Source organism: Zootoca vivipara, chromosome Z1 (genome assembly GCF_965207765.1).
Source record: "Zootoca vivipara chromosome Z1, rZooViv2.hap1.1, whole genome shotgun sequence".
In the NCBI taxonomy this organism is placed as follows: domain Eukaryota; kingdom Metazoa; phylum Chordata; class Lepidosauria; order Squamata; family Lacertidae; genus Zootoca; species Zootoca vivipara.
In genome coordinates, this window is record NC_142583.1 from 47,464,341 (window position 1) to 47,474,695 (window position 10,355).

Sequence of the window (10,355 nt, forward strand, 5' to 3'; positions counted from 1 at the left end):
CAAAAAGCAGGAAGCTATCTAAAGCTAAGGTACATTGCAGGATATGTTTAAAATGTGGCATTTACTGCAAGAACTTCATAGCAATGACACCTTTTTTTCTAACCAAAAGATGAAGAGTTTGGATATGATATCCCGCTTTATCACTACCCAAAGGAGTCTCAAAGCGGCTAACATTCTCCTTTCCCTTCCTCCCCCACAACAAACACTCTGTGAGGTGAGTGGTGCTGAGAGACTTCAGAGAAGTGTGACTAGCCCAAGGTCACCCAGCAGCTGCATGTGGAGGAGCGGAGACGCAAACCCGGTTCCCCAGATTAGGAGTCTACCGCTCTTAACCACTACACCACACTGGCTCTCAGCACTATTAGGGTGGTCCACCCTCAGGCAGATGGGATCCAATGGGTTTCCAAACAGTTCTGCGGGATTTTCTGGCTGATATAACTGATGCTCCCGTCCAAGATGTGGCCAACCTCTGGGACATCCAAATGGCTCAGGCTGTTGAGCACTATCTCCCACTTCATGGAGCCCATTAGGCTCCCTGGCATACTTCTGACCTTTAGGCAAAGAAACAAGCTGGGAGATAGCTTGAATACTAGCAACCACTAGTCATGAGAGCCATGATCTTGATATACATTATATGAAGCATGTACCACTGGCGAAGCCCAGATGGATGAAACAGGATGATTATTCCAGAAATCCTTGTGTGGAACTGCAAGCTCCCTTTTGGACTCGTTGAGCCTTTTGAATACACAGAGGCAAAATGTGGATAAGAAACAGCTCATATTTGGGACTTTAAGAATGAACTGGTTTAATGGGACTTTTATTTGTTTTCTTTACATGTTGTTTTCATATGAAAAATAACCTTTGATACTGTGTTATATACAATGAAGAGTATCATTTATGTGCAGCCGGTTACGTTGTGTTTGTTAGTGAATGAATTCACGTAACCTAGGTTTGGTGTTGGTTTGCTAAGTGCAGTGAAGTCAGCAAAGACTGTGTTGACTTGCTTCAATAATCAGCCTAATAAGCAACACTACTAGTGTTATTTCTGTATAAAATGGTAAAGGTAAAAGTACCCCAGACTGTTAGGTCCAGTCGCGAATGACTCTGGGGTTGCGGCGCTCAATCTCGCACTATAGGCCGAGGGAGCCGCGTTTGTCCGCAGACAGCTTCTGGGTTTTGTGGCCAGCATGACTAAGCCACTTCTGGCGAGCCAGAGCAGTGCACGGAAACACTGTTTACCTCCCCGCCGGAGCGGTACCTATTTATCTACTTGCACTTGATGTGTTTTCAAACTGTGAGGTGGGCAGGAGCTGGGACAGAGCAACAGGAGCTTACCCCGTCGCGGGGATCTGAACCGCCGACCTTCTGATCGACAAGCCCTAGGCTCTGTGGTTTAGACCACAGTGCCACCCACGTCCCTATATGAAATGGTATTTTGATATAATCATGTAGGAACAATATGTAATTAGAAACAGAGATTACAGAAAAGAATCTCGAGGAAACATGGTAGACAATAACTTCTAGGTAAGCACTGCCATCTTGTGGGTAATTCAAAGGCAAAGCTACCAAAAAATCATTCTAATTGAAATGGCAAATCACTTTGTGACTGTGTTTTAGAAGTTGATTAATGACTTAACTGTAATAATAATTCAGCTAATTCTGCACTTACTGTACTGACTTTCTAAAAATCATTCAGGAAAAAAATACAGAATTGCCCCCCCCCTTCACAATATGTTCTCAATCTTCCACCAGGACCATTGACAGAGATAAAGCAGAAAACAAATGGATTTCTATATTGATTGTTGTTGTTGTTTAGTCGTGTCCGACTCTTCGTGACCCCATGGACCATAGCACGCCAGGCACTCCTGTCTTCCACTGCCTCCCGCAGTTTGGTCAAACTCATGTTCGCAGCTTCGAGAACACTGTCCAACCATCTCGTCCTCTGTCCTCCCCTTCTATATTGATTAGTGTGGTCTAAACGTCCATGACAATTAAAAGTTTATTTTCTTAAATATAGTTCAAGACGACTGCCCAAACTATCAAGGAACAGCCATGTTAGATACTCTTGCAGCAAACAATGAGCCTCATAGTACCTTTCGCTCAATATTTTTTTTAACCAAAGGTGGACTTTTTGTTGATTAAAGCCCACATCATCATATCCTGTTATTATATACACACTTAAGTACAGAAGAAAATAAACTGTGACACGAACAACCTTGATATAAAAGGCTATTAGCATTTGTTTACTGGGGTGTGAAAAGGATAGATCACAATTCTTGCATTGAATGCTGAGCAATGCATTATCTTTGTTAAACAAGAACTCTCTTCCCAGTTATGCCTTCCAAATGCACCCAATATGCACTCTTTACTTGAAGAATGTAAAACCCCTTGGTGGGCTACAAATACTCTTTATCTAGAAATCTATTAAACACAACTCTGGAACCCACTGAAGAGCGTTTAAAGAATATTTTAAATAAACATTCTACTACTCCACACAAGGTTATCAAGCCTAGTTTTCCTTTTTATTCTATGTTACTGCATTTTGAACATATAGAGAAGCATTGTCTGTTTTCATTTTATATTTTTAATCAATCCACTAAGTATTTCTGGGGCATTTTCAATTCCTGAGATTTTAGGGGATGTTACTATGGCAACCCAGTCAGATGGGCGTGGTACAAATATGTTGTTGCTGCTGCTGCTGTTATTAATGCAGTGTTTCCCAAACTTAAAATAACCATATACTATACTCCTTTTGAAAGTTTAGACTTAATGGTGTACCTCTTCTTGGGAGTAGTTTTAACTAAAACTATAGTATCCAGACTAAATTCTGCCATATATCCTTTTGAAACCCTTTCGTCTACCCCTGCAGGTACAGCATTTCCCTTTTTTCAAAAGGCATCATGAAGCCCCAAATTACTTCATCAGCCTTACAGCCTCTCAATATAAAGTGGTGAATAATAATTGTTATTAATAAAAAGGTGACCATAATGCTTATTAGTTACCCACCCTTAAACTCTGAGGTCCCAGGCGGGCTCCAACAACTAAGAAAGACCCCAAGTTGCAATATGATTTAAAACAGAAAAAGAAAATGGGCTCCTAAAATACACATCTCCAGTAGCAAAAGCAAGGATAAAGAGGTGAGCTGAAGAAGCAAGATTCGAGACCATCACTCCTAGAACAATGCCTAGTTCAAAAAGTAAGTTTTTTAAAAAAAAAAAATCATAAAATCTATTAACGGAATTTAATTGAAATCTAGAAAGGGGAAGTGGCGATCACACTGCACCTAAGTTTACATTAATTTTCTTTGCTAATAAGCCACAGCGTATTTTAATTTTTTTTGCCACGTGCTCTAGCGTTCTAACTTTTAAAGTTGAAACGCCTGCATGTTCCAAGTAAGGTTTAAGTTGTACGAACCCCTTCCCCAGAGGGGGAAAAAACACACACCCAAACAGTAACAGCCTCTCCATATGAGAAACAAGAATTGATCCCCGCTTCTCCCCGTTATTAACAAAAACCCACGGAGCTCCCTAATCAACCTTCTGCCACCGTGAAAGGAAGGCGGGCGAAAACGCTCGAAGATTTCACTCATGCGCGTTTCTATAGGCTAGAGGCACCAGAACGCTTTACGGCACATGGCGTCGGGGATAACGGCGCTTGCCTTGCGGTTGGCTCCACCCCCTTTCCTGATGCGCACGCGCAACGGGGGAGCGCTCTCTGTTGCTTTGTACTCTCGCGCGACGCGACGAAGGAGGCGGAACTGGATTTTGAATCAGGTGGCGGGAAGATCGTCCCTGAGGAGAGGCGAGCCGCGAGTCGGTCGCCGCCGCTGCTGCCTGTTTCCTCCCGGAGTCCGAGCTCAACCCCCGTCGCCTAGTCCTCTTCGAATGGCGAAGCAGCAGAGCCGGGAGCAGGGCATCACCTTGCGGGGCAGCGCCGAGATCGTCGCCGAGTTTTTCTGTGAGTTAGCCGGGAAAGGGGAGGAGGGACTCGGTTGGGTTTTCCCCTAGTCTACTCGGCAGTAAGCCTCCCGCGGGCTGCTCCTAGGGGAGCCGCTTACTTTGGAGTAAGCCCCGCTGAATCCAAGGGGCTTTGCCTAGGATCGGGAGGAGGGGATGCTGCTGCGAGGGAATGATGGCGCCCGAGCTGGAGGATAAGGAGTGGAACGCAGCCTAGGCCGTCTTCGTTTCTTCTCTTTTCCTTTACTCTCCCCCCCCCCCACGTTGATTTATTTATTTATTTTACACAAACATCCTGTCGCTGAGGGTATAGCGCCCCACAGCGTACCAGGAAAAGTTTGCATCGCAATGTAAAAGAAAAAAACCTTAATGGCTATGTGTGGAGTAGCAATACTGTATATGTATTAGTGTTAAGGTACCACAAGACTTCGTTGTTTTAGATGTTAATAGTCACACACACACGTCTGTAGCACCATGCTGTTGAGTTTTCCCAGCTTTATGGACAAAGCTCTGGATTGCACTGCCTTTTCTCCTTAGAGTCCTTATCTGCTTTCATTTTAAACTTTATATCAAAATAAGAGTGGCTCTTTAAAATAAGCATGCTACACATGTTACTGGTTTGTCACCACAATAAAATAATAGTCTGCTAATTCCAATTTGTTCACTCTTGGGCCAGTTATGAGCATTTGTGGTTTGGCTTAAGCTTCCCTTCAATTTAGTATCTCTCAGCCATAAGCCCTTGTAGACACTGATTTACAAACACTTGCCATGTTTCTTCATCTGTAATTAATTGAAGTATTGTGAGAGACCAGTATTACCTGTTTTGCATTTGAGTAAGTCCACCTGATATCATTTAATCAACTATTCTATGATAAGAGGTAAAAGAAAGAAAAACAATTAATTAAAATGCGAGTTAAGATACAATCTAAATTTTAAAATGCAGCCTCATTTTAAAGTAGCCCAAATCAAAACCATAAGGGAGGAAAACATAGGGGTCAGACTGAATCCAGCCCAAAGGCCAGACAGAAAGATGTCAAATCCCGCAGGGCCCTGGTCTCCTGTGAGAGAGCATTCCACCAAGTACGAGCCAGTACTGAAAAAGCCCTGGCCCTATTTGAGACCAGTCTAACCACCTTATGGCTTGGGATCTCCGAAATGTTGTTATTTGTGGACCTTAAGGTCCTCCGCGGGGCATACCAGGAGAGGCGGTCCCATAGGTACGAGGGTTTTAAAGGTCAAAACCAGCACCTTAAATCTGATCCTGTACTCCACTGGGAGCCAGTGCAGCTGGTAGAGCACTGGATAAATGTGGTTCCGCAGCAGGGACCCTGTAAGGAGCCTCACCGCAGCATTCTGCACCCGCTGGAGTTTCTGGGTCAGCTTCAAGGGCAGCCCCGCGTAAAGCGAGTTACAATAATCAAGCCTGGAGGTGACCGTCACATGGATCACTGTGGCCAGATCAGGGTGAGAAAGGTAAGGGATAAAAGCACATGTTCAATTATTAGAGTCCTTATCTGCTTTCATTTTAAACTTTATATCAAAAAAGGATGACTCTTTAAAATAAGCATGCTATGCGTGTTATTTGTAGCCACAATAAAATAATAGACTGCTAATTCCAATTTTGCCAGCCAATAGCTTTGGCACCTGCCTGGCATAAACTCTGCTCCTTGAGCCATTATCTCTGCGCTGCAGAGATGATTGCCACTTACAATAACAGGCATATGGAAGCAACTGAAGGAATTTTAAAGTAAGATGATGGTCCTTGCATTATTAACACTTGAATATTTTTTCCCTTCTAGCATATGGTATCAACAGTATCTTATACCAACGTGGGATCTATCCTGCTGAAACATTTACACGTGTTCAGAAATATGGACTTACTATGCTTGTAACTGCAGACTCTGAACTTAAAAATTATCTGAACAATGTGGTGGGACAGCTAAAAGGTATTTTTTTTATGATTTCATGACAGTTTTCGTATTACTGCATAGAGATTAAGAAAACAACACAGTCCATGCCCTCAGACTTACAATAATTTTAAATGACCCTAGTAACTCGACTTTATAGGTAATAGCCACCACCTTGAATTGGACCTAGAAACAAACTGGAAGCAGTGCTGATAGAACAAGATTGGTAGCATGATCTGAATAGTGAGCACCAGATAGCATTCTGGCCACCAAATTCTCCACTAATTGTAGTTTCTATATGCTCTTATAAGGGCAGCTCTTTTCAGTAATCTAACCTGGATTCAGCAATTGACCAGATTTGTGTTATATGGGAAGGTACATTAGTGATGTTAAATTCTCAAGAATAATATTTTGGAGAATATGAGAATATTCTCGATTAATGAGGTGTGTACATTTAAAGCAGCTGTGTAGACGACACAGAATTTACAGTTTGTGGTGAATATTCTCCAGAGAATTTTCTAGCAGAAAGTATTCTCCGGAGAATATTCTCACCACACATCACTAAGGGACACAACTGGAGAATCAGTTGAAGCTGAGCAGACACTTCCTTTTTAAAGAAATGGAAAGGTAGATAAACTCATCTTTATTGGGCTTTTGCACCAGTGAATTGCTGTTTCTGCAGCCTCCAAAAGGTAGTACAAAGGGAAACTTCTCTTTGGGAAACACTTCATGATGGTAGCAATTAGCAGCAAACTCAATAATGAGCGTTGGTAATACATTTGTGGATACCTACATATGTTACAGAACTCTGAAATCACTGCTGCTAGATGGGAGCAGCTGTGTATAATAAGATCAGTTTGTGTGGCAAAACATACTGCGGACTCCTAGGCCATTTAGAAAAACAGATCCACCACCAAGAATAAAGAAGTTGGCCATTCCTCATGTGTAAAATTAAGCCACTTCATTTATGTACAGTGGTACCTCTGGTTGCGCACGGGATCTGTTCTGGAGCTCCGGTTGGATCCTGAGGAATTGGTAAGCGGGGGTTACCTTCTGCGCATGCACGCGGTGCCATAGAGCACTCCTGCATATGTGTGCAGGGCGATTCTGTGTATGTGTGCAGGGCGATTCTGCGCATGCGCGTGTGGCAAAGCCCAGAAAAATACTTGCGGGCTTGCCGCATGCGTAACCCGAAGGATACACAACCAGAGGTACCACTGTATAGGAATACTATTTGAATTTTGTGTTTAGTTGAAGTTCTGGCGTACTTCTTGCACATCAGGCTTCCTACATCAACTGTACCATGTGTATCATAAACTGCAGGTTGCCTGCAGTGAGTACCACTGCAGAGAGCCAGTGGTAGTGTTTATTTCAGGTGGTTTAAAATGTTTTAAGGGTATGTAACATTGGGACTTCTGGGAACCTATTTTTCTTCTTGCTTTTTTTAAGAATGGCTCTATGAGTGCCTAGTTCAGCGGCTAGTGGTAGTGATCTCCAGTAAAGAAACCAGTGAAGTTCTGGAAAGGTGGCAGTTTGACATTGAATGTGACAAAGCTGCAAAGGATGAAAGGTAAGTGCAATCCAAACACCATTGTTTCAAACAATGCAAAATGTAGGCCTTTATTCAGCTTTGTATTCAAATTGTGCTTCTCCCTCACCCCAGGTACAAAAAAGCATATTGCAAATTGTGGTGACGACATAATTGTCTTGGAGATGGATGATATGAATATGCTTGTGGATATAGAGATACATACCGTAGTTGCCTCCTTCAAAATGGGGACTCCAAAGGGGGGAGACATGGCTTGCAAATGAGTAAAGCAAGGGTTGTGCTTGCAAAGTGGTCAGCTAGTCTATTCTAAGGCCTTGGGTATCAGCAGCAAATGCACACAAGTAAAATGTTATAGATGTAGGCCCGGAGTGGGGGAAAAGATTTGACAGGCAGACCAGCTCCTGACCTCCGCCACCCCACCCCGTGGACCATTCTGACAGATGGGCATGTCCTGTCAATTGCATGACATCGAGTGGCCCAAAGTAAGCTTTTCCCTTTCATCACTGCTCTGAATTCAGAAGGCCACACTTTATATTCAGGTATTGGCTGTGCTTCGAATAAAAGTGTATAGCCTAGCACATACCTGCCTGAAAGGGGGGGGGGGCTTGACAGAAGTGTAATTGTAAGGCTGCTAATTGTTCCTGTCCCACCTCTGATGTTGCATATTACATCGGTGTGGAGTAGGTTTAGGGCCTGCCAGGCCTAACTTGGCCTGCAAGCCAGTGGTTCTTCCTCCCTGGCATAGGCAATGGAAATCTGCCAAGCAACCACACCAAACATGGCATGCAAGTTGGACTAGTGGATATCTACTATGTAAAATATTAATAGCTTTGTTAATTTATGATGTCAGACTTCTTGTTTAATGAAAGCTTTTGATTACTATTTTAGTGCACCAAGAGAGAAATCTCAGAAAGCTATACAGGATGAAATAAAATCTGTTATCAGACAGATAACAGCCACAGTAACTTTCCTTCCTTTACTAGAAACAACATGTAAGTATCTTGTCACTTGATGCTCTTGACAGAATGCAGCAAATGTATTTGGGGGCTTATTCATAGAGCAAGGAAATGAGTACAACTTGATACGTTTTCACATACAGTACAGCCTAATTTCTGTAAAGAAGTGCATTGCCAAGCATTTAAGGGATGTAAACAATTTATCTGGAGTAAGGTGAACAATGAGATAATTTTCAGATGATGCCATATTATTTTATAAAATCTGAGTGGGCTAAACAGCTCCAAAATAGTGTCTTCAAACTGAATGGTGATGTATTCTTTCCCTGCCCATGCTCTCCCCAGCCTTTTCTCAGTGGTGCTCTGAGATCAGGTGTAACACCTGTTGGAAAGAAAATAGGGTGGGATAGCAGGAAGAATTATAGGGTGGAAGGGAAGAGGTTTATCACCCTTATCCTGCCTGCTTCTTCACACTTCACAGCAATTCAAACAAGCAGACTTCTGACACCGGCACTGCTGCTGTTTGCAGAAAATGCTGTCAAACGTTCAATGAAAGTAATTCACATTTAATTTGACATACCATAGATGGGGAGGAAGGCTGCAAGTGTAGTGGGCTGCACCAGTAAAATTGTTTGGAGGCATTAAAACTAGTAGTATGACAATGACTCTAAATCTGGCGAACACTCGTTCAGTAAACTGCAGTTCTGATAATCCAATTGCAACATATTGTAGTTGGCCATCAAGTGATGGATAGGAATGAGTGATCCAGTCCTAACTTTGGTTCAATTAATGTACTGTATTATTGCAGCAATAATACAGTGGAACCTCGGTTTATGAACACCTCGGTTTATGAACACCGCGGACCCATCTGGAACGGATTAATTCACTTTCCATTACTTTTAATGGGAAAGTTCGCTTCAGTTTATGAACGCTTCAGTTTATGAACAGACTTCCGGAACCAATTACACCCATGTTTCAGTTTATGAACGCTTCAGTTTAAGTACTCCGCGGACCCGTCTGGAACGGATTAATCCACTTTCCATTACTTTCAATGGAAAAGTTCGCTTCAGTTTATGAACGCTTCAGTTTATGAACAGACTTCCGGAACCAATTGTGTTCATAAACCGAGGTACCACTGTACTGAAAAAGTATGAATGTGCTTGAATTTTAAATACAAGCATACAATTTTATTGTACCCTTAAAAATGAGTTTAGAATATAGGCATGGAATATAAATCTAGTAACACTGGGTTTCTTTCCTTGCAGGTGCATTTGACTTGCTAATTTTCACAGACAAAGACTTAGATGTTCCAGAAAAATGGGAAGAGTCTGGTCCACAGTTCATTGCTAACTCTGAAGAAGTTCGTCTTCGTTCCTTCACAACTACAATACACAAAGTTAAGAGTATGGTGGCCTACAAAAAGGACAGCTTCCCCTGACTGTGCAAACAAGACTGTACATAAGCTTCCTCTTAACGTCTTTAGGAAATAGTAATTATATTCTGAATAGATCCTTTGTGTTCCACTAAAACAAACAGGGAAAACATAATTTGTACATAGCTTAAATATACTGTGGATGTAGTTCTATGAATGCTGAAATCCTGTTCTTTGATAAGCAACTGAATTTCATCCTGGTTATTACAGGAGCATGGAATGAATGTTTTTAATTGCATTTTGTAGGATAAATAATTAAAGCAGAACTTCAGCTGATCTTTGTACCATAAGTGTCTTTCTGTATAACTGCTTAAAGGTGACGGTCTACTTCCAATAAACTACTTAAATTTGTCTGTGTTGTGGTTGTGTTACATAGTTAGCAAGAATATTACAAAGCCTTATAGAGTCTGGAAACATCAGCTTGATCTGGCTCACAGCCCCACATGTAGCAGTCAGGCTTAGGACAGCTAGGGTTGGCACCAATGGAAGTTTTTTCCTAGTGAATTTAATTGCTGTGGAGCATTTTCACTAGAATATTGGGATCTCCCTATGTATAAG

The 10,355-nt window shown here is 42.1% G+C and overlaps 1 protein-coding gene across 1 annotated transcript; it reads left to right on the forward strand.

Moving 5' to 3' along the window:
* Positions 1-3,772: 3,772 nt before the first annotated feature.
* Positions 3,773-10,148, forward strand: MAD2L1 (mitotic arrest deficient 2 like 1). The gene is made up of 5 exons (XM_035113703.3): positions 3,773-3,957; positions 5,756-5,902; positions 7,313-7,433; positions 8,301-8,404; positions 9,631-10,148. Exons 1-5 carry the CDS (start codon positions 3,885-3,887, stop codon positions 9,801-9,803), a joined length of 618 nt encoding a protein of 205 aa, XP_034969594.3. The 5' UTR covers positions 3,773-3,884; the 3' UTR covers positions 9,804-10,148.
* The last annotated feature ends 207 nt before the right edge of the window (positions 10,149-10,355 follow it).

What these genes read in the sequence shown, in the direction of transcription:
- MAD2L1 (XM_035113703.3), top strand. Translation starts at nt 3,885, where the DNA reads ATGGCGAAGCAGCAGAGCCGGGAGCAGGGCATCACCTTGCGGGGCAGC. An exon ending in TGTGGTGGGACAGCTAAAAG is followed by an intron (nt 5,903 to 7,312) that starts GTATTTTTTTTA and finishes GCTTTTTTTAAG; the next exon opens with AATGGCTCTATGAGTGCCTA. An exon ending in TCCTTTACTAGAAACAACAT is followed by an intron (nt 8,405 to 9,630) that starts GTAAGTATCTTG and finishes CTTTCCTTGCAG; the next exon opens with GTGCATTTGACTTGCTAATT.